Here is a 24574-nt window from a genome sequence, read left to right as displayed (position 1 = left end):
TCTAACAGGCTCAAGGCCTGGGTCGCCGTGGGTGTGAGGCTTAGGTGCAATGCTGTCTGGTCTTCCTTTCTGTGTTGGCAAGCAGGCTTCTCGCTAAGGAACGGATGGAGAGCCAGACACAGCTCACTCCTAGTCTCAGAAGCACAAAGCCCTTCTGGCACGCGAATGCCAAGATCTACATCACCAATCCTTCGGATTCCTCCCTCTCTCCCTAAGATCAAATTCAGGACAGACACCAGGCTTTGCGGAGTGCAAAGGAAAAACTGTGACAAAGATTTTCCAGCCGCCCTGCCCCTCCTCCCCACGAGCCCTCGGTGCACACAAGCACATAGCTGATTCTCTGCACATCTAATTTGGGGCCAGCTGATGTGTCATGACATCAGTGCAGCACAGTGAGCCAAGTTTAAACTCCATCTGGGACAAATAATGTCCGGGCTCACTGGGACTTCTCCTGTTTATATACATGGACTAAAGATGTCTCGGTGGTAAACGAACCAACTCTCGAGATTTATTTCCCAAGGCCTCCAAAACAATATTCTGCACCCTGAAGCAACTCCCTGCTCAGAGTGCTTTCCAAGGCTGTGCGTAAGTGATTTTTAACAGAACACAAGATTTTGGAACAATGTAATTAACATCTTGAGGAGAGTCAAAGTCCAAACAGCCCTTTCTGGATATGAAACAAAAAGAATGAGGAACTCAACTAACAAGTGGGTGTGGTGAGGGTAAGACAGTTCAACGGAGCCCTGTGTGACACTGAAGCCTACCTCTGCCTGCCATCTCAGTCAAGACCTAGGAGGAAAGCTTTTAAGACACAGTGGAGTGGCTGAGGGGACACATCCCTTCCTTTTGAAGACTAAAAGCCCAGTTTGTGTTTCCAGCCCGGCATTACGTAAGAGGAATCATTACAAATTCAGAAAGAAAAACAAATCACCTAATAGTTTCAAGTCTTTTAAAAGTCTTCTTTTCTCTTCTCTCCTCTCTCTCTCTCTCTCTCTCTCTCTCTCTCTCTCTCTCTGTCTCTCTCTCTCTGTCTCTCTCTGTCTCTCTCTCTCTCTCTCTCTCTCTCTCTCTCTCTCTCTCTCTCTCTCTCTCTCTCTCTCTCTCTCTGAGGGGAAGGGGGTGCGGTCAGAAGATAGGGTTTCTTTGTGTAGTAGCCCTGGCAGTCCTGGAACTCTGTAGACCAGGCTGGCTTCAAAGTCAGACACCTGCCTGCCTCTGCCTCCTGAGTGCTAAGATTGCAGGCCTGTGGCACCACCACAAACCTGGCTAGTGCCATGTCTTACACAGAGGTTTCTTAAGTCACCTCTTACATGAACTTGAAGGGTGAGGAGTAGCGGAGGTAGAGGCCCTCTCCTACTTGCCCGTCCCCCAAGGAAGAGTCCCAGCTGCCCCTCTCTGCTCACCACAACTCTCACAGTACTGACCTCAAAAGGGAACTGCTGACCATCTCAGGGAAAGAATCACTCCTGATAAAACCCCCGGGAGCCTACAGAGCCCTGGGCTGGGATCTGAAAAGCCTTGACTCCCACCTCATTTCCCAAGGACAATCAAACCTCCAGACACCCCCGTTGTGGCTCAGATGCCATGTCTCAGAGCCAATCACTTAGTCACTCGCCTTGAAAATAACATAGGGACAGTAACCACAGGAACTAGGGAAGGGGTGGGGGTGGGAGTGGGGAAGAGGAGGAGGAGGAGGAGGAGGAGGAGGAAAAAGAGAGAGAGAGAGAGAGAGAGAGAGAGAGAGAGAGAGAGAGAATTCTCTTTTGCACATACCCATTTGTGAAGACCAGAGGCAGTATTAGGTACCTTCCTCTATTGGCTTTCCTTATTCTTTGAGTCAGGGTCACTCCCTGAACTCAAAGCTCACCAACTGGTTAGCACAGAGAGCTGATGGAGTCCACATACCCACTTGTCCTCAACTCCCTGATTCCCAAATACTAGGATTTCAGGGGTGACCATGCCTAGCTTTTAGTGGAGATACAATACAAACTCAGGTCCACCTGCTTATGTGATACACCAAGTGCTTTACCCAGGGAGCCCTCTCTCCAAAGCCAAGAGGAACAGTAAACTGTGCATTGTGCTACCATGCAAAACTCAATCTAACTGCCTACCTATACATTACAGATGAAGAAAGGCCCAAGCCAGGCATACATTCCTTCTTGGAAGTTCCTAGAGGAGAACCTGACTGAGATCAAGTCCCAACTCTTGACTTGCTGGCTGCAAGCCCTTAACCTTCCTCACCTCACACTTAGCCTAGAAATACATAGACCTTCGCCTTACACACTATGTGACCTAAATGATGAATGACATAAGGGCTTAGCACTACCCCTGAAGCCCTCAACTACCACCCTCCTTTCCCTTGCTTCCGAAGAAGCGAAGGCATCAAACTTTGAAATAAAATTCACTCTTTGCAACAGTTCAACTCACTGTCCATAAGCATCCACTCAACTCAAAGTTGTTGAGCTTGAAGTTTCCCAGTGCCCAGCAATCCTACAAATCACACTTGAACTTGAAGGAAACCCAGGGTCTAACCAAATGCATCTGACCTTTACCTTATCTGTTGCATTGTCAAAACAACAGAATATGTTCAAGAGGCAAATTCAGACAGTTTATCCTAAGCACCCCTGGGGTTACTGAGTAACTAATGAACACAGAACCAGCCACACTGTCCCTCTCTCCAGAGGTCCTCACCCCTGGATGCTATCTTCAAGACGTGTTCACTGAGGGGTTGAAGTAGCCTCGGGCAGAAGGACAGCTACCATAAGGAGAGAGGAGTCGAAGCACCCAGTCACAGCAACACACTTTACAAACAGAAGAGAGTCTAAGAAGTCATGGGCTAGGGATCCCCACTATTGGTGGGACGTATCCTCTACCATCCAGGTCTATACTCCACCAATACCCTGGGTCCTTAAAACTGCTATAGCTTATATAAAGTTTATAAAAATTTAATTCTATCTACCTAAAAGATGCAATTTGCAGACAGGATTTAGGAAAATCCAGTGTGGTTCCTTTCCCTCTAGTAGAGAGAATGGTAAGGCTACAACTGGGCAGTAAAGAAGAGGCAGACAAAACAAGAGATAACTGTATCTGGTTTTAGATAGACATTGACCTGAATCTATGTCACATGCTGTCGTGACAGTCCCATGCCTGACAGACTTGAATCAATTAATCAATCAATGGCAATCAATGTTGCGTGACACACATCAGACTTGTAATGAGACTAGCTATTGCCCAAAATTAGGCTGGGTGACACCTACCTCTTGGGGGAGCTGCTTTCTGAGTGTACACTTTTCAGTAAGCTAACCCCAAAATCAGACCACAGTTGCTTTGGGTTCTTTGTTGCCTGCATTTGCCCAATTGCTTGCAAAGAAGAAGACCTGCTAAGGTCTGTCCGTCATATCCAAAGGCCTGTCTCTCTAATCCCTGCAAGGAGCAGCAAAGAGGCAGTACAGAGCAGGGATGGGGGACAAGAAACGAACAGCTTCTTTCAGACTATACGATAGGATAGGAGGAGGGGGAGGGGAGGGGCAGGGGGAGGGGAGGGGCACGGGGAGGAGGAGGAGGAACAACAACAACAACAACAGCAGCTTGAGTCTGAGAAGCAATCAGCAGTATAAACAAGAAGGCTAAAGCAGCAAGGAATCTGATGCTTCATGGGCGCTTCTAGTTCTCACAATAGGGCTAAGCAGGAACTGACTGAGTGGCCAAGGGCAGTTTGAGCAGGGGAAGTGGTCTAACCTGAGAGAACTGAAGCCAGGTAACCTAGATCTGAGACAGCACATTAGTGGCAACCTCGTTAGAAGGGTATGTTTACATATGGAAAGGCAAAGAGAGGGAAAAATGAAACTGAATATCTATGTTTGGAATGTGGAGATTCATGCTGCTAATGGCACGTGTCTTACTTGCTATGGCCATGTTTGGAGTATAGCATCTCTTTACACAGTCAAGTTTTTACATCTATCATTCGGGCACAAAATGCCTACCAGAAACAATGATGCAGTAACATATGTCTCAGCATATTCTGGATATAGAAAAGTCTCATCTTCCAACACATATAAATTATTCTTACTGTATGATGAAACATCCAATGTGGCAAAGAGAGATTTTCAAAACAAAAACATTAGAGGTCAGAGAAGTGATGGCTGCTTCATACTCCTGCTGTCTGGACCGCCCTGCCATGATGGACCGCACCCGGACCTGTGGGCTAAGATAAAGAAAGCCTTCCTCCCCTAAGTGGCTTCTATCAGAGTACTTCACCACTGCACCAGGAAAACTAAACAAAACAAAAAGATAGCTTCATCTAGGCAGTAGAAAATAAAAATCTCAACATGATTCAATAAATCCATATCTTTACCTATGTAGCAGTTGAATCTTCAAATTGTTGGCTGTCCCCCAACTGGAGACCATAACATAAGAATCACAACAGTATCGGGTTTGGTACGAGCTTAATGGGGAAGCTCAAATACCATTCATTAAAAAGCAGGGACTGAAACCAGGGAGTCCTAAGTGGTAGGAGGGGTGACAGAAACCTTTTGAAGCCAGTCATCCCAAGCCTCCTGCTTCCATCTATGTCACCAAGCAAATCCAACAGAGAGGCTGCATCTGTGTGTGCACAGCAGGTGTGCCTAAGAAGGGGAATGAGACTCCCATCATAATAAAAGTACATATAGTATACATACATAAAATTGTCTTGTCAAAGAATCCAATCTGGCACATGAGATGGGATGTCACACGTGAAGAAGTTTAAAATGTTCACATGGAACTGAGTTAAATTCACAGGCCAAGCATGGTGCTGTGAATGGGGATGAAGGCCACGCCCCCAGGGGAACGGCTACTCCTGCCAGTCAACTGCTGCTGACTTAGAAAGCCAAGCCCTGCTGTCAGACCTCTGGCCTCCCACACGAGCAGAAAGAGCCCAGAGTTTCATTTAAATCTTCCCGTTCTACCCACAGTTCTTCCTCTGAGTTTAAGGGAAACTGAGGAGGGGGCACGCAGGCCCATTCTTTCACCAGTAACCACCAAAAGTTAAAGAGCCGCAGGTCCCTCCTGCAGAGGGCAAAAACAGCAGCTTCAAATCTCCCTTGGGGAAGAGGCAAGAGTGTGAGGGGTTCAAGGTCAGTCTCAGTTGTGGACTAGTGGGGAAGGCAGACGACCTTGTCCTGAAAATCCAAAACAACCCAATGTAAGGGAGAAGGTCTGCTTGTGACCTTCGGGCGTACTCCTGCAAACTTCAATATGGCTGTAGATGCAAATGCTATGTAAATAGGCTACATGGTATTATTATTTAAGGAGTAAAAACAAAGGAAACATGTTGCACGTTAATGTTCGGTGTGGACATCATCTGCCTTCCTTTCTGTAAATATTTTCAATCCATAGCAGCCGGGTAAATCTGAGAAGAAACACAGGGACATAGAAGGCCAAAAGAAAATGCACAGACATTATAACATTAATAAAGTAAATGAAGTTTTAGGAAAGAGGAAAGGGCCCTATGAGGGGGCGCAGCACGGAAGGGCGCTTGCCCGAAACCCAACAACCTGAGTTCAGTTCTCTCCTATAACCAGAGAGATGGAAGGAGGAGCTGACGCCACAGAAGTCCTCCAACGTCCATACACATGCACGCACACTCATGACGTGCATGCACCACACACACACACACACACATTCGAGAGAGTGCATATGCACACGCATGCATGTACAAAAATAATAAATAAAAGATTTTATTTTTAAAGGCTTACGGCAAATTTGAAAAGTGGCCAGTTTTTCAAACTGTTTTAAATTAATTAAATTTGTTTTCTTTCTTTCATCCTTTATCCATTCAAAATGATTTCCTGCATGCAACCGTAGATGTGGGCCATAGCTTGAACAAGAGATGTGATTCCTTTCCCCCTACTGAAATGAAATCAGACAAAGTCAGCAGTGAGCTGCAGACAGAGGTAATGCTACAACTATCAGAGGACCCTCGCCTGCCTCTGCGGCCCAGCCACGCCAGTGGTCTCCTGCAGCCCCTCCTTTTGAAGGCTGCCCAACTGCTTTTGTAGGCTATTGCAGACTACTGTTGCCTTTGGCTAATTTAATTCTGAAGTGTCTCTCAAGCCAGACAGCCCAGAACTGTCATAATTACATGCTGTGTGTCCTAATTATTGTGGGAGCTGGATCTAGCAATGCCCTGAGATAACACAGACCAACATTTATTCTCTTAAAGCTGAGGTTCGACACAGGCTGTCCCTTGTGGCGGCCTATCCAGGGACTGGCAAACCTAATGCCAAAGGACTGAGGTATCAGACCACAGACTGGATAAACACACAGCTTTGTTAAAGTTGCAAGGTGGTCCTGGTAACAAGGGGTGGGTGTCTTTGCAGCTGGCACACTACAAGGATGTACACTGTAAGGGATGCTGACTAAAATTTGCCATTCCATGGAGTCTATGATACTGGAATATACTCAACGCAGGGCCAAGGGGGACTAACCACCAGAATGGAACAGTGAGGATCAAGCAGCATTTCTAAACAAAAAACAAAAAGACAAAACAAAACAAAAAACAAACAAGAACAAAAAACAAAACAAAAAACCCCAAAAACTCAAAGCAAAATCTCTCGAGATCAGACTTTGGGGGGGGGGATGCGGGGGGGGGGGGGTGCGGGGTACAGAGGGAGCGCTTCTCAGTGGATGAGGCACTTGCCTTGAAAGGACAAAGACCTGAGTTCAAGTCCCATAATCAACATTTAAAAATACCCTGGAAAGATGGAGAAGATACCTGGGGCTCACTCAGCAGCTGGTCTAGCCGGCTCCATGCCTATGAGAGACCATTTCAAAGAAGGATCTGAGCTCCTGGGGTGACGTGCAAAATGTCCTCCACCCTCCCCGTGCTCAAGCACACATGTGTGTACCTGCACACAAACATGCACACAAGGACATTCACGGGAGAAAAATCAGAATCTATTCAGAAGAGACTGGCTCATGGTGAACTCAAAATATTAACTCTCCACTGAAGAGACAATCCTTACAGAGCCTTCCCTGTCTCCCTCAGCAGAACTGGAGCTGGTTACCTGGTTACCTGGTTACCTGGTTCCTAACAGCTTCAGGCATCTGGGAAGCTTTCAAGGCGAGCTGAGCTTCCCACTGCCCAGCCTGCTGTCTCCCTACCCGCTCCTCTCCACAATCCCTCCCTATGCACTGGCCTATCATCCACGCTCTGGTATATTCTGCATCGCAAGCTCATTTGGCTTGGCATATGTATAAATACAGCATCTGGGGTTGTATTTATCCAACTAAACTGCTCATTCCCGTCAGGCAAGAGCAGCATCTATTCATGCCTGTGTCTCCCGCCCCTAAGACGCTGCTGGCACAGAAGACTTTTGTAAACACTTATTAAAGTGAATGTATCTATTACTCAGTCAGTCCCGTAAGCCGTCCCATAAATTCTACCCTCTGCTCCTTGCCACTTGCAATCTCAACGGATCTAAATGGTAGAAGGAAGCGGGTAGCAGTTTGCGGGACCGTTTAACACACGCACAAGCTGCGAATTTCTTAGGCATCAGGACACTGAGGAGTGTGGCCCAAGACCAGGCTCCACTAAGTGGTCCAGCTTAAGACCCAGTTCCGAAAGGAGATTCCGTCAGAAGAGGAAAGGCGCCACACGAGACGCTATTCACCAGTAAGGCGGGGCCTTTGGCTGATGGTTGCTCTCATTCTCATCTGGATTAGGGAGAGTTGTTTATCTATTTTTATCCACTACATTAATTAGAAGACTTCCTCTCCACTGGGTCTTAAGTAGGAAAGGCCCACTGTACACACACAACTCCACACGAGGCCAAACCTATGCTGTACGAAGTGGTGAGCACCGAACGGAAGAGGGGACGCTGTCAGGGAAGTGTAATTAAGACGATCTCAAAACAAAATGAAAAAGGTCATGGAATCGGGAGGGAACAATTGACGTCAAAGACACACTGTGACGAGTGCGGTCTGAAACATGGAAAGTTCCCCGTCTAATATGCTGCCTAGAAGCATGTGCTCAAAGGAATATCAGGAAAACTCTGGCTATGGATTCTGTCCTGGGAAAACAAGGAATTTCAAAATCAAACAAGAAAAAAAAAAGAAATGAGAAAAAATTCATTCTCAATAAAATGGGGCAGCCTTTGGGAATGAACCAAGTCAGGGGAATTAGAAATGAGCTCTCTTTAACAGCCTGAACCAGAACAAGTCAGAAGGCATGCTACCCTGGGCTGGTGAGACCCATGAAGGGTGCTTTGGTTTGCTTTGGTTTGGTTTGGTTATTTTACATTTCAGATTAACTTCCTCAAAAGGCTTTTAAAATACAAAATAATATGCTTAAAAGCAAGGATTATTCTCAAAGTTTAAAAAACAAACTAAAAAAGGAAGGCAGAAATAAGAAACATGATAAACAGAACATGTACTAAACGCCCTGTTCCTAAGTGATGAATATGAAACATTGCAAAAGACCATCCAGTCCAGCCCTGAACGCCACAGACTGACTGACCCACAGTGAATTCTGGGATCAACCACCGTCACCTTCTCTCCAGATTCCTCATTCATTCAGGGTAACATTGCTCACAGCGTCACAGAAGCGGAGACACCCATCAACTGTCAAAGTGCAGGATCTAGAGTCACCTTAGGAGATGGACCCTGCATGTTTGTGAGAGCTTCTACATGAGGTTAGCTGAGGCGGGCGCAAGCGTGGGCCAGAGAACTGCACTGAACTTCCGAAATGAGAAACTGCGCTGAGTCCCAGCACCCTCTGCTCTCTTGTGGACCCAACTGATTTGGCATCCCTACTGTTGTGAACTGCAGCCTCAAACTGAACTGAAACAAACCCTTTCTTTTGTCAAGTTGCTTTTGTCGAGTTGTGTCACACTGATGCAGACGCAAAGGAAGAGGCGGAAGCTAAAGAGATGAAGGGGATGTTCAGTAAAGAGAGGAAGGAAGGTGGCCATGCAGGCCACTGCCTGCGCTGAGCCGCACTGAGAGATGGAGATGCAGCATCCAGGCAGGACAGACAGAGCTTAGTCTAGACCTGAGGAGTAAAATGTTTCAAACTGCCAGGCAGCAGTGGCGCACACCTTTAGTTCCTGCACTTGGGAGGCAGAGGCAGGCAGATTTCTGAGTTCCAGGTCAGCCTGGTCTACAGAGTGAGTTCCAGGACAGCCAGGGCTACACAGAGAAACCCTGACTGAAAACAAACAAACAAACAACAACAACAACAACCAAAAACTATTTCAAAAAAAAAAAAAGTTCCCCTTTAAGACCAAATAGCTAAGTGTGAATGTTAATACTTCCACATATATCCACTAACAGCTACATTGAGACTAAATGTGATCTCCATCACATTGTGTGCACATGCACGTTTATGCAAAAGCATAGGTCGGCCTCCAGTGCCGTTACTAAGACATGGGCCACTTTATTTTGAGACAGTCTTTTCCTGACCTGAAACTTGCCAATTAGTCTAAACTAGCTGGTCAGGAAGCCTCACAGATCCTCCTGTCCTCCACTCCACAGCTAGAATCACGAGCACGTGCCCCTATGCCTACTGTCGTTTTTAAGCCTGGGTTCTGGGGATCGAACCCGAGCTTCCCCGAGCGAGGCCCCTGTGATACTGTCTAAGAATACCCTTCACTTGGAAAAAGCTTGGTGTCTATTTACAAAATACATAGATTAGCAAAATTTCTACTTTTAGCTTTTTAGAACTCTTCCCAATGGACCGAATTTATTAAGCCAGCTTCTACTTATTGAATAGTCAAAGGCACAGGGCAGGGACATGCCGTGAGGTCTTCTGGGAACACCCTGTCAACTTCTTGCTCTTGAGTTAAGTCTCTGTGCGAAGGAGTTCACTTTTGAAGGGAAGAGTGGAAAATTCTAAAACTGAGGGCTCTTTATGCTAGCTAATAAGCTACAAAATGCTGCTCTGAGAGAACTGAAGTCTCCCATAAAAACGAGGACGAAGTCACCAAAACAGAAAAAGCAGGACACGGCAAGGCCAAAAGGTGGCTTCGGGAAGCCTGGCTATGTGAGCCAACGGAGTCCGGAGCTACTCTCCAAGCTAATCACATTTGAATACCATGGATTTTAAATGTCTTTTAATTAGTAAAAATGAAGGAGACAGAGCATTGTATCCCGAAACTGCTCACAGAATTAGCAGAGTTTGCCACAAATAGCAAAAGGCGCAGGCTGGCCAGGCAAGGGTGGCCGGCTATGAGACAGGCTCTGCTCCAAGGGTAACAGGGTGGCTTTGAATAGGCGATGAATATGAAACACTGTATTTTGGGAAGATAGCTCCGGCTTCTGTATGGAGAATTGGGCAAAAAAGCAGGAGCAGATTCAGTGAAAACAACCGCCAGGAACTAGCGAGGCATGCGCACTGGGAAAGCTACCTCCAGCGAGGCTGCCACTGGCCAGGCACCGGGGAGGCATGGGCAGCAGGGAGGCATGGGCAGCAGGGAGGCATGGGCAGCGGGGAGGCATGGGCACCGGGGAGGCATGGGCAGCGGGGAGGCATGGGCAGCGGGGAGGCATGGGCCCGGACGCAGGTAGTTGCAGATGTGAAACACGCGGCGAGGTATGAACCAGTAAGAAGACCACTGTAGAGACCGCACAGCTGGAGACCCAGAGGGCAGCGGGAAGGGGGGCTTGTGGGGTTGGGGGCGGAATGGCTGTCTAACCTTGTATAAAACAGAAGATAGTACACAGAATGATAAGGGTCTGCTCCAGACAGACAGAGACATTCCAACGGGGGTGGGAAGGAATGAGCTCTATCCAAACAACCAATGCTTAGGAACTACCTGTTAGGTGTACGTGTTTTATGTTTTAAGATTCATTTTATTTTGATTTGCTGTGAGCAGGTGTGTGGATATGTACACGCGTGCGGTACCCATGAAGGCCAGAAGAGGATGGTAGCTTCCCCAAAGCTGGAGGGACAAGGGGCTCACCCACTACGGGTGCTAGCAATTCAACAATGGACCAGTAATGCAAGCAGCAAACGCTCTGACGCTCTGACGGGCCGAGGCATCTCTCTGGTCCCAGTTAGATATATCTTGTTCTTAAGAGAGTCACAATCTAGTACAGAAGGAACTAATAAACGACTGAGCAGCACTGTCAGACCGATCAGCAGGCATACAAAGTACCCGTTATGTACCTGACAAAGACCGGCAACAATGATGGGTCACACTATGGGAGGGGGCACGGACTCATGTCAGATGACCATTCTGCTTACTTGAAGTATTGATATATTCTGGATAACTATTTTTCAACTCTACTATTCAAAAAACAAGCATGTTTATGCTTAAGATATGTACGGAGGAAAAAATATTTATCTAATTACAAGATAGAACACAATCTTCTAGTCACTTTTTTGACAACATAACGTTATTAGGGATAATTCTGTCCCCAGGATGTAAACACAGTTGTCCTTACAGGTTGGTTTGTCCCTCAATGCTGCACAGTTGACTCTCTGAGGAGAGGCTGTGTGCCATGAAGTTACGCTGGGAGTGACATGGGACCGGCATATGAGACAGGGCCTTCACAAGGAACCCCAGGAGCTCCGCCCGCAGCAAAGAGCTGTCTCACCATGGCTTGCGCATCTTCTAATCAAGATCACACAGATTTGTCAAGCACACTAAAGGAATGAACGGCCTCACAATGAGTCATTATTTTAAAGCTTAATTCTTGTTTGTTTTTGTTTGTTTGTTTGTTTTAATAGAAGGGGGTAAGAGTTTTGAAGCTCAAATTTTTTTTCAGGTATATTTTAAATAATACAGTAACTGTACAACAACAGTAAAAAACTTCTCTAGAACAGCAAAGTTCAAAAAGCAAATCCCTAACAAACCAAATACTCCGCTGCTTCCCACACAAACCCTGGAGGCTCACCGACCTGCTGCGCTGCTTCTCCATTCACCAAGTGGGGCATCATGGCCACCTCCCCATTGAGCAGAGGCGGCAGTTCCAGGGGGATCTGGTCGGTCATCATCATGGTGACGTACATTCATGGAGAATTGCCCTCAACCGGCTACCTGCAAGAGAAACACCCGCGGTTACAAAAACAACAACAGATGACCAGCAACAAAAAATACCTACAGCGGGCAATCGAGTGCCTCTCTGCTGAAGCCCATGTGACCCTCATCAGAGAGAGCTGGTGCATCAGCCCCCAGGGCTGAGCAAGAAGGGTCAAAGAAATAAGCAGAACTCTCAGACCAAGACCAGGCTCCAAGCATTTGGTTTAAAACTTTAAAACATGAATAACTAACAACCACCCCTACCCAGACATCTGAGGACAAAATGAGATTGCATTTCCTAAAATACTTATTTATGAACATGTCACATGTGTGCGGGTCCCACGGAGGCCAAAAGAGTCTCAGATCCAATAAAGCTGGGATCCAATAAAACAGGCAGTTGGGAGCCACCCGATAGGGGTGCCTAGAAACTGCACCCCAGCAAGAGCAACAAGTGCTTTTAACCACTGAGCCATCTCTCCAGCACCCCTGAGATCACATTTTTGACATGGCAAAAATAACAAACAGAAACTTAGATACATCCCAGAAGAATGACACTCGCCATTCACAAAATGCTCTCCCTTTCATTAAGATCAAAAGAACATTGAGAAGCATTTAACACAATGAGCAAAGAGAAACTAATACATACACTGCAGTTTCTGACTTAGCCATTCACCTGACAATCACTGTGGTGCTGTGAATAGGAATGGCTCCCACAGACTCATGTTTGTATTCTTGGCGCATGGGGAGTGGCACTATTAGGAGGTGTGGTCTTGTTGGAAGTGGCACTATTAGGTTGTGTGGAGGAAGTCACTGTGGTCTTACCCGCCCCCAGCACCGTGTCTGCATGCCATCACACTCCCGGCCATTACAGTAATGGACAAAAATCTCTGAACCTGTAAGCCAGCCTGCTGTGATCCTCATGTCTCCTCACAGCAACAGAAACCCTAGGTAAGGCGCAAGTAATAGAAACTCCAACTAAGACAGTCACCCACGGTCTGTTTCTCCCGGATCATTCTTTAAGTGGAACACACAGGACCTTTCTCACGCAGGTACTCTTTGGGCCTTTCTGTACCTGTGGCACACCCAAGCAGATTCCCTTGTGTCCACAGAATAAATGAAATTCATACTTATATATAAAATAGCACAAAGCTTCCCCGCCCCCCATAATTGCACCTTCCTCTGTAGTCAGCGACAGCACAACGGGAAGGGAGTAGAACATTCCTAGGGGACTGCAGCCTGCTCTATAAAAAGTACCCTCACATTCGTCCACTGCGGCATCCAAAAGCTGCCAGCATGGAACGGGTGTGCGCGTGTCATACGTGCCCAATTGTAAATGACTTCAGAAGCATTCAAAGGCCCGAGTTGACCATTCATGAACATCCACTCAAAATATCATATTCAGAGCTATTTGGCTAATGAATGCTTTACTGTTAATGTTCCAGTCAGTCCAAATGCAACGGCAAATTCTTTAGTGGCTGCCTTGGAGTTGTACCAGACGGGAAAGATAGAAACAAATTATTTCTCTTCATCCCTGAACACCTCCTTTCTGAATATGACGCATGGCTCTCCCTCCATCCCACCCACAAGGAGTTCACTCCTTCAGAGCCACCCAATAGGCAATGTTTCCAATCTAAATAGGTAAATGTTATACTATCTATCCATTAGAGCTCAGTGAGGAGAAACTAGTTATCTGAGAACCAAACACAGAAGATGCCTGATGGGGGACAAGACACAAGAGCAGTCAGTGCGGATAACACCGCTCTTTCTTATGGACTGTATGTCATGGGATGCATCCTCAGCGTCTACGCAAATACAAACACAGCCCAAAGACCGATGCTCTAGCCTGCGTCTCTGACACTCAAAGCAAGATAAGTCTACAGACACTCTGACAACTTAATTGAGACTTTTAACTGCCGGCTGAGGAAGGAGCCCTCCTGTATATGTCCACTTTATTTCTACTACATTTAACTTTACAAGTTTTACAGGGGCAAATTGTTACTTTCTCACAAATGGCCTGATTCTTCATTGTAAATTTCAGGTGGTGTTTCTTAGGAAGTATATGCTGGACTGGAGACTTAGCTCTGTCAGCAAACTGCTCCCTGCGGAAGCAATGAGAACCCGGTACAAGACGCTGCAGAGTGCTGTGCACTTGTGATCCCTGTGCTGGAAGGTGCAGACAGGATGATCCCAAGGCTCACCAGCCAACCCACCTCATCAGTGAGCTCAAAACAACAACAAGCAAGGTGGCAGCATCTGACGACCAACAGCGGGTTCACTAATGCCTCATCTGCATGAAGTCCCATGTGCAAACACATACACATGCATATATATATACAGACACACATACAGACACACATACACAAACACACAGACATACACGTATACACACATATACACAGACACATAGACACATACACACATACGCACTTCAAATGCAAATTGGCTTCCAGTGCTGTAGATCTGGGGTCTTGCTTGGTATTAGAAGGACTCTCTGCTCTTTCCCAAGCTTCCCTTACTCTTCCCACACAGGAGCTTCAGGCAATGGCTAGGGAAAGGGATGCAGATGGGGCACTCTGCCTTCTCTCTCTTCCCTTCCTTAGTTATGAGCACCAAGGTGCTTTCCCATTGGGACAGGACAATCCCTACACCATCTCCTAGACCACACGGAACCTCAACTTCCTCTTTGGTCCCCCAATAAGGCAGAATAAGCCAGCATTAGGTCCTGCCATTCCCAGCATTATGTGAGAATACAGTAAAGAAGGACACAGGGTTTCCAGGCTACAAAAAACGGTGCTGGGGGAATGGCTCCTTAATCAGGATCTGCCGACAGTTAAAACTGTTTATGATGCATATGGTGCAATGAACACTGTATATGCTGGAGTTGAGCCTCAAATTCAATTCAAAGTATTATCTTGCTACTGGATATCATAATTTCTTATATAGGTTCTGGGGTAGTATGGAGGGAGGCTGGATAGCAAGTTTCAACTAGATACAAAATTCAAGTATTCCAGGTCCCCTAGGAGCAAGAATAATTCAACACCAACAAGTCTAACACTGACAATTCCAGTTTAAAAATCTTCCTGGTTTTCCTCATGCTGAATAATAATAGGACCAGCTATCAAGAAGACATGGCCTCCCTGCCCAACCCCGTTAGGCAGCATCCTCACGCGTGAGTGTCAAACCCAAGCAAAGTTAGATGCCAAGTTCAAGAAGTGAGATACGGTGTCAAGCATAGAAAAAACTCCTGAGAGATGCCCCCTGACCTCCACCTGTGTCATGACATATATACACAGCATGTGCGCTCACACACAGACATATGAAAGATTTCATGTTATTACATAAGATTTTAGAAAAAAATAAGACTATCTTCAACAGAATATAGGGTGACAGATTGAGGTAGATGGTCCATCCATGCAGCAAACATTTAAAATAGCCATTTGTGCCCTCTGTGAGCACACACGGGGCACTTCTCATTTGATCAGAGTGTAAGGGACATGCAGAAGCAGCAATCACTCATCTCCAGATACTTAACAAGGCAGCTGCCTATCAAGCTGCCCCTAAAATTACTTTAGAATGGAAATAGCCTGCCCCGTAGACCACAGAGAGAACGGGAGGCAAGTGGGGGCTATAGAAGAAAGAGAACACGTGTAAGAAGAGAACGTGGAGACATGCAGTGGTCTTTTGGCAGAAGGCTTGCTATCCAGCACAATTCATTGGTTGTGATTTGAGGTGGGAATTACAGATTTTCTTTAGCACACAGCAATCAGACCATATGTATTTTACTAAACTGGATCTGGAGCCACTGTCTAGGACAGTAAGCTGAGTCATAAGAAGGGGAGCTACCTAGGAGTTTCTGCAGCAGTCTGGCCTTACGTACCCAAAACTCACCTCTGCTTTGAGGTGTTTGTGCCTGTTTGTTTTACAGAGACGGGTTCTGGTTATGAAGCACAAGCTAGCCTTGAACTGTGACTCATAAACATTCTGCCACTACACTGAGCTCCTTTGAAGTGGTATACTCAGTCTCTCTCTGTGTCCTACACATCCCTGGGCCACTGTCCTTTATACAGACATAAGCGCGTGCGCGCGTGCGCACACACACACACTATCACTGATCAGTTTTTAATCTCAGAATGATACTATAAATTTGGTGTCTGGAATGGTCTGGGATGAGGCCACAGAAATTCCCCTACACACCTTAAAACACCATCTTCTTTGACCACTGTTCCATAACCAGCCTGAGGAGCAGCTGAGGGCCAGGGTGTGCTCTCTGGGTGAAGAACTGACAGACGCTCTGCGGGAGAGCCTCAGGAGAAGCCACAGGAAGAAAGCATTCATCTCCTTGGCCTTCTGCCCCAGAGCTGTAGAAATGAGCCAGGCAAAACTACTTCAGGACTCAGTATTTGAGTCAAAGAAGCACCAGGTACACAGGACCTCCCCGAGGAGACCTCACTGTCCTTGAGACCATTAACCTCTTCATAAAGACACAGCTCCCCCAAGGTTCCCTCTTCTATTTTACTCTTTACCAGGACGTCCAGCTCTGAGAACCTGGTAAAACCACAGGCCCTCACAACCTCTCCCCTCAACCACACATCAGAACGCTAAAGCCACAAGTACTCTGTGCCCGGCCTTCTGTTGTGAATGAAAGGGGCAGCCACCACGTGAGCCCTGTGGAGCATAGCCATCCTCCTAGGAGAGCAAGTCCCTGGCGCACTGCCGGCCAGGCTATGGCCGACTGAGTTAGCGCCTAAACTGCAAGACCTGAGTGAGGAGAGCCTGTAATTCTAGAGACGAAAGGAGCTCCTCACGACTACAATTCATTCCTTTGAAAAACCATAGTTTGCAATAATCTCTAAAAGGTACGGCAGTCTCTCCATCTCTCTAGGCATTTGGTTTGGTACTTTTTCTTCTTTCTTTCTAGCCTTCCTCCAAGTCTAGAAAGGTATTTTGGCCCTAGCCTATTTTATGAAATATAAAAGGCTAAATTCATGAAAAACCTGACTTGCAGGGAAGAGCTGCTGATCCCTCTCCACAGTCCAGAGGAGCCACTACATACTAGGAAAAACATCCTCCTTAAAAGCCAAGGCCTTAATCACTGCTGGGAGTTCTTACGTCTGTGAACCTGGCCTTCAAATTAGTAACAAAATGTCCTGATGCCCGCTCAGTGGGCCAATGACCCAAATTTCCTTACATTAATCCAAGCTGTGAGTTGGCAGTACTGTACACAAGTCAGTTTCGGATGACAAGACAAAGAAGAACAGAAGAGCACCACCCAGAACAAAGGGAGGCCTGCAGCACTCAGGAGCAGAGCCAAGACACAGGAGCTAGCCAATCACAGCCACGCACAGGCTCAGGCCCCTCACGCACCTCCCCAGCACCTGGAGGGGCCATGTGCTGACTTCAAGGCTAGGGAGAAGGGGACAACCAAGAATTCACACGTTTGATCTCATCCATGTGTGCATACATGTCCAAATGTATACGTCCACATGCTACGAGTGCATGCACGCATGTGGAGCTGTGTATGGAGGCTATTTATCGGCTAGTCTCTCCAGCCCGCTTACCCCAGGCAGGTGTCCTTCCTGTCTCCTCCCCCACCCCATAAATACACTTTCTAAACCCATCGAACACAAGGAACTAAAAGGAACTCGCAAATAATCTCAAGTCAATAATGTTAAGTTTGAGGCAAATATTCCATAGACCTGGTATCTTTTCCATTAAAACCAGATTAACTAGGCATTATCAGACAAATACCACGGCAATACATGCTTGCTCTGTAGTCTAAAGAAGACATTGCCATGGGCTCACTGGAAAATTCACAGCTTGATTTGGATTTTATGAAAGACTCCTTCTCTACTAAAAATACCAGTTAAAGCCAAGTGAGGATGTACATGCCTGTAGTCCCAGTGGCTCAGGGGACCAAGGCAGGTGCACAGCCCACACAGGGCTCCAGCATTTCAAAAGCAAACAAATCAGGTGCTGATGGTGAGACTAGCACTGGTCAGCTTTCTGAAAACTATGAAGGTTACACCAGGAAAATGTTCTAGCTACCTAACGCTAAGAGTGGCTTTCCTAAGGGTTCTGGGAATTGGAATTAGTATACAGAGTCAAGTGACACTTGGATACTGAAATCATCAGATGCTGGGGGCAGGGGTTATGCTGTGGGGGGAGTGGATGTACCATGGAGGGAGGTCTGGTAGAATTATGTGCTGTTGGGGTAGGGGAGGGCTGTGCTGTTGGAGTTGGGAGGGCTGTGCTGATGGAGTGGGGGAGGGCTGTGCTGTTGAGTTGGGGAGGGCTATGCTGTTAGGGTGGGGGAGAGCTGAGCTGTTAGGGGAGGGGAGGGCTGTGCTGATGGAGTGGGGGAGGGCTGTGCTGTTGGGGTGGGGAGGGTTGTGCAGTTAGGGTGGGGGAGGGTTGTGCTGATGGAGTTGGGAAGGGTTGTGCTTTTAGGGGTGGGGGAGGGCTGTGCTGTTAGGGTGAGGGAGGGTTGTGCTGATGGAGTTGGGAAGGGTTGTGCTTTTAGGGGTGGGGGAGGGCTGTGCAGTTAGGGTGGGGGAGGGTTGTGCTGATGGAGTTGGGAAGGGTTGTGCTTTTAGGGGTGGGGGAGGGCTGTGCTGTTGGGATGGGGGAGGGCTGTGCTGTTGGGGTGGGGGAGGGCTGTGCTGATGGAGTGGGGGAGGGCTGTGCTGATGGGGTGGGGAGGGCTGCGCTGTTGGGGTGGGGGAGGGCTGTGCTGATGGAGTGAGGGAGGGCTGTGCTGTTGGGGTGGGGAAGGACTGTGTTGATGGAGTGGGGGAGGGCTGTGCTGATGGGGTGGGGGAGGGCTATGCTGTTGGTGGTAGAGAAGTTAGGGAGGCTATTAAGAAATTACTATACTGGGTATTTTCTTTTAAACTAATTTAACCATGAGATGACTGAGGTTTTACAGGGGATTGCAAGACCAGCTTCTAAATCACTTCTAAGAGAAAAAGCAAAACCTAATAAAACTTAAGTTATGACAGACATTTGTGCAGCTGGTTTATATGTTTATGTTGTATTTGTAGTAAAAATAAAAACAATAAAAACCTGACATAGAGTCATATGGCGGAGAGTAAAGAGAAGGCTGCGCTCCCCCTGGAGGTGGTCACTATCTACAGCTGCTGTCAGTCACAAGGCCTGACAGCTTCCTAAGAGCACACTCCCTTCAGCAAACCAGCAGGACAGTGGCTGTAGCAGTCCTCCACAGATGCTCTGTCAAGCACCGACTGCCCCTCCATCTCCCTCTTCCTCTCTCTACTTCATACTGGTTTTCAGTTTGTTTTGGTTTTTGGTTTTTTGATACAGGGTTTCTCTGTGTAACTCTAACTGTCCTGGAACTCACTCTGTAGACCAAGCTGGCTTCAAAGTCATAGAGATATGACTGCTTCTGCCTCCTGAGTGCTGAGATTAAAGGCATGAGCCACCACCACCACTACCACCACCACCACCAGGCTCAAATACTGGTTTTGAAAAACAAACCTTTGACTCCCAATCCGGACCTAGAAACTCTGAGGATGCCCACACTGCTATCCAGCCTTTCCAGAAAAGCTAGCCTGGATGCTTTTAGATAGGAGAATTTTGCTTGTATGTATGTCTGTGTACGACATGTGTGCCTAGCGCTTGGGGAGATCAGAAGAAGGCCTCAGGTCCCCAGCAACTGGGTTTTGGATGGTTATGAGCCAACATGTGGTTGCTAGGAATTAAAATCGGGTCTTCTGCAAGCACAGGAGCTCTTAATCTCTGAGCCATCTCTCCAGTCCCCTAACCAGGGCTTTTAATAACTATGGATACAGCAACAGGATCCACAGAGAGAAGGGACTTAAACAACAAGGAAACACATCAAAATCTCCACTTAAAATCCTAAGACCTGCTCATCCACGCACGCACAGCTGTCTTGACCACTTCCTTCACCGGCAAGAACAGGGCTCTTCTCTCCTTTCCCAGGAGTACTACCCTGTATCAGCACAGTGGCCACCATGAGCCTGACTGGGGACACAGCCATTAGACAACGAAAGCCCAGGAGTGGTTAGGCAGATCTCCCAACATTAAATCTCTCTGCACACTTTACATGAATGTGAGGAAAGGTGCTTGGCACAGGTAAATCCTCCCTTTGCTGGTTTAGAAACCAAATTAAATAGTTGAAGGGAAAGGCACAAAGAAACAGAGGAAGAAGAGTAATTGTTAACTGAATTTTCCCATGTTCCACTGTGAAAATAGCTCAGAAGGACCAGCTTAGGAGTGAGAGTAGAAGAGGAGGGAGAGAGAGGGGGAGAGGAGAAGGGAGGAGGGAGAGGGGAGGGGAGGAGGGAGAGGGAAGGGAAGGGGAGAGAAGGAAAGGAGAGGAGGGAAAGGGAAGGGGGAGGAAGAGGGAGAGGGAGGGAGAGGGAGGGGGAGAGGGGAGGAGGGAGAGGGGAGGGAGGAGGAGAGGGGAGGGAGGAGAGGGGAGGGAGGAGGAGAGGGGAGGGAGGAGAGGGGAGGGAGGAGGAGAGGGGAGGGAGGAGAGGGGAGGGAGGAGAGGGGAGGGAGGAGAGGGGAGGGAGGAGAGGGGAGGGAAGAGAAGAAAAGGAGGGGGAGGAGGGAAAGGGGAAAGGGAAGGAGAGGGGGGGAGAGGAAGGGGAGGGGGAGGGAAGGGAGAGAAGGAGAGGAGAGGAAGGAGAGGAGAGGAAGGAGAGGGTAGGGAGAGGGAGGGGAGAGAAGGAGAGGAGAGGAAGGAGAGGAGAAGAAGGAGAGGGGAGGGAGAGGAAGGGGAGAGAAGGAGAGGAGAGGAAGGAGAGGAGAAGAAGGAGAGGGGAGGAAGAGGGGAGAGAAGGAGAGGAGAGGGGGGAGAGGGGAGGGTGAAGTGGAGGGAGCAAGCTGTCACACTCACTACTAGAATATCTAAGTTTTGCTGAGTGGCAGTGGTGGCACACACCTGTAATCCCAGCACTCTGGGAGGCAGAGGCAGGTGGATTTCTGAGTTCAAGGCCAGCCTGGTCTACAGAGTGAGTTCCAGGACAGCCAGGGCTATACAGAGAAACCCTGTCTCGAAAAAGGACAGGACAGGACAGGACAGGACAGGACAGGACAGGACAGAAGGAAGGAAGGAAGGAAGGAAGGAAGGAAGGAAGGAAGAAAGAAAGAAAGAAAGAAAGAAAGAAAGAAAGAAAGAAAGAAAGAAAGAAAGAAAGAAAGAAAGAAAGAAAGAGAGAGAGAGAGAAAGAAAGAGAGAAAGAAAGAAAATATAAGTTTCAATCTGGGGTTTATCAGTAATTGACTCTAAAGTTGAGCAATTAATTCTGTCTTTTATAAAGGAACAGAATTAGAGATGAGCCCTCACGTTCCTTTCTGTTCTTAAGAGATTATGTTTTTAGCACCAATTCCCTGCCACACTTGCTTAATATAGATTAAACTAAAGCTAGAACGGAGAATGTGAACCCTTAACTGTCTTACTTGTTTGGGCGTGGCTTCGGCCTCCTGATTAGAGGGGAGGAAGAACTTCAGTAGAAGGATGAAACCAAAACAGCCTTGTGCTGGCTGGAGGCTGCTGTGTTTTTATGCCAGTGAAATCTAATTTTACAGCTGAGCTCTACCCCGTGCAAGAAAGGCACTCGCCATGGATTGCCACCGAATGAAGGAAAGGAAGGTGATAACTGTTCATGCAGAAAACCCTCTTGAGACATGAGCAGTACCCAGAGGTATGTGCCCAGCTGGCTGGTTGAGGCACGAACAGGCTGGAATTTGCCTTCTTGTCTGATATGTGTTCATTAGTGAAGTCAAATCACAGCTGTCTGGAAAAAAAAAAACTTAAGCTTAAAAATATTCTGGCTTCTTGCATCCAATTAGAAGCACGGGAGCTTTGACAGAAATCCTGTGAAACAGAGTTCTTTCCATTAAAAATAAAACGATAGCAGAACAAAATGAGTGGTGGGGCCCAGACTGCCCATCCTGCCCTGAGAGAAGGGGAAGGAAACTGGCTGGCTGTGCAGGCGTGTCATCCACAATCCACAGATCTGTAGGTGTGGGCTGGGGTAGATCCTTACATTGTGGGCGTGCTCAACACCCTAGCTCCAGGCCTGGACACCCAACGGGTTGAAACTTGGCTCTGAATACACTTTTAAATGGCTTTGCTGAAGTCATTCACAGTGCAGTCAGTCACGGTAGAACTCCCAGAGTTACTTGGGAAAAGTACTATTTTCAGGAGGGAAAAATGTCCAAATATAAGTACCCACGAATATACAGAGGTTTCTTTCATAGCATGCCCCACACACCAAACTTTTACAGAAAAAAAAATGAAAAAATTACATCACTATATATACACAATCTCTAGACCCCAAGTCCATATCTCAGTTCTGCAAATATTAACCGAAAGAGGAAAGGGGCTTATCTACAGAAAAAGTTTACCAAGGGTTTGTTTGTTTAGTTCGTTGTTTTTGAACAGTATTTAAGTACGGTTGTTGCTGGCAGAATCAGACGTTGTTATTGGAACACTTAGATTCCAGGTCCCCTCATACCACAGTCCCCCCACGCCCGGCCTGGACATCCCAAGGATGGCGGCCTAGCATCACAAGGAAACATTCCAGAAGGATGAGCCTTTCTCACATGCAGCCGAGTCGGCTTAGCAGCGTACCTTTGCTAAGGATGACTGTAGCCGAAAACATGTATTTTCATCAGTGAGATGTGGAATTCCATGTATAGTTCCTTCTTCTCTTTTCCAAGAGACAATATAAGGACAGTCAGATAGAATCAGTCTGGGCCACCTTGAACGCCTGCTATGGTGGTAGTGGTGGTCTGGCGGAAATCAGAAACCCTGTGTTCCCTTCCTGCCCCAGTGCATGCCTCAGGCAGCCTGCACGCACAGCATGGCCGGCAGTGTGAAAGCACTTCGGCAGGCCCTACTGTGTTTCAGGTGTCTGAGTGCCTCTGCGCAGGCTCCCTGACTCTCCATCTCTCTGCCTATAGAATTAAGTAATTGGTTCTTAAACACATGACTTCTAGACCATTCCATACATTTCATACTGCATTTTTATATCTCTACTTAGAGATCTAGTATGAATGAAGCTCACCTGTAAACTCTGGCAACATCTGCCTGGGTACTAACTACAACCAAGCACAGCACCTTTTAACGGGGAAGGGAGGTCTGTGAGCATAATCAATGCATCGCTCTCTGGAAGGGTCTGCAGTTCCGAGCATCGCTCGCACTAACTCTATCAGTCCTCACAGCATTCGTGGAAAAGCTCAGCACAACTTACATGGCTTCTAAGTCTCTGCCCAGGAGAAGCAGATGGATGTACAGTAAGCAATGAGCCGGGGCTCCTACTGAGTTCCCAGACTTCAGGGACTCTCGGCACAGAACAAACCTGGATGAGCGGAGAGCAAAATGGCCAGGCTAGCAGGGTCTGATGACAAGATGAAATGACCACAGAAGACCAACCCCAGAGGAGTGGCAAAGGTAAATTCCAAAGGAACCCTAAGAGCGCCAAACCTCTTCACCTAGACACACCCCATCCCTTCTGCAGTGGCAAACAGCATTCAGGCTTAAGTGAAACCTCATCAAGACAGAGATCTCATCATTTACGGGTACATTTTAAGATAGATACTTTAAGGAAAGTTGAGCTACTCCATCATCCAATCTCTTAGCCCAGATGGCAAAGACTTAGAACAGAAGATGGAGAGGGAACTCCATGGTAAAGGTACCTGCTTTTACTTCAGGTCAATCCCTGCAAGCAACATGGGGGAAGGAGAGGACCAAATCTAACCTCTGGAACATGCACACACACAATCACACACACACTGTAACATACATATACACTCATATACACACACAGTTACACACACTTACACATACTGTTACACACACACACACACACACACACACACATGAAAGTGTAACAAGACATTTAAAAAGTCTAAGAGCAGAAAAAACAGTAAAAGTAAATTCTAAAGGACTAAAGCGGCTCCCTGGTGACCAGGAGGTGTGCCATCATCAAACACAGAAGCAAAATGACCTTACAGGAGAGGGCAGCTTAGCAAGCAATAGACTGCTGGGGGGGTTGTTGGAGTGAGCTTTGCTACGGCTTTTAGACTGTCGTTTTGAAGGCTTTTTATCTAATATGTAGAAAAACCTTGGACACTTCTCTCTGTAACAAACAAAACAATATTAACCATGTTCCAAAAGCACTTGGCCAAAAAGGCACTCAAGCACCAGTGAACCCCACCAAAGACAATCAGACACTGCCTAACAAATACTTACTACTGTGTGCCAGGCCCTGTTGTAGGAGTCTAAAATAAAGGCAGGAGGTTAAACGGCATTATGGTGAAACACTATACAGGATTAGGCAGGAACAAATCCACACTAGACACTTCTGGCAAAACTCTGCACATGTCTGCAGACCTCACTTGGTCTAAGGCCTTTTATCTATAAGCCCCATTGTCTAAATTTGGCTTCCCAGCTGTGGCTCCTTTACTGTCTTTGAAATCTGACAAGTGTTGAAAAGGTGAATATCTTCAGAACATGCCCCTGCCTTAATCTTCTTTTTTAAAATAATATTTATTATCTGTAATCATGTGGAGGAGTATAT

The 24574-nt window shown here is 47.1% G+C and overlaps 1 protein-coding gene across 6 annotated transcripts in view; it reads right to left on the bottom strand.

The window, feature by feature from the left end:
- The window catches only part of Fndc3b (fibronectin type III domain containing 3B), a 293040-nt gene that overhangs the window by 209969 nt on the left and 58497 nt on the right, over positions 1-24574 (bottom strand). For 5 of the 6 annotated variants that reach the window (XM_052180717.1, XM_052180723.1, XM_052180720.1 and 2 more), the window contains exon 2: positions 11882-12020. In XM_052180717.1, the coding sequence (XP_052036677.1) occupies positions 11882-11992 (111 nt within the window). In that variant the 5' untranslated portion in view covers positions 11993-12020. The remainder of the gene's footprint in view (positions 1-11881; positions 12021-24574) is intronic. The other variant, XM_052180721.1, reaches the window with a different exon arrangement.

The sequence above is a fragment of the Apodemus sylvaticus genome, chromosome 4 (assembly GCF_947179515.1).
Source record: "Apodemus sylvaticus chromosome 4, mApoSyl1.1, whole genome shotgun sequence".
In the NCBI taxonomy this organism is placed as follows: domain Eukaryota; kingdom Metazoa; phylum Chordata; class Mammalia; order Rodentia; family Muridae; genus Apodemus; species Apodemus sylvaticus.
Note: the sequence above shows the minus strand (reverse complement) of the source record. Positions and strands in the feature narration are given on the sequence as shown.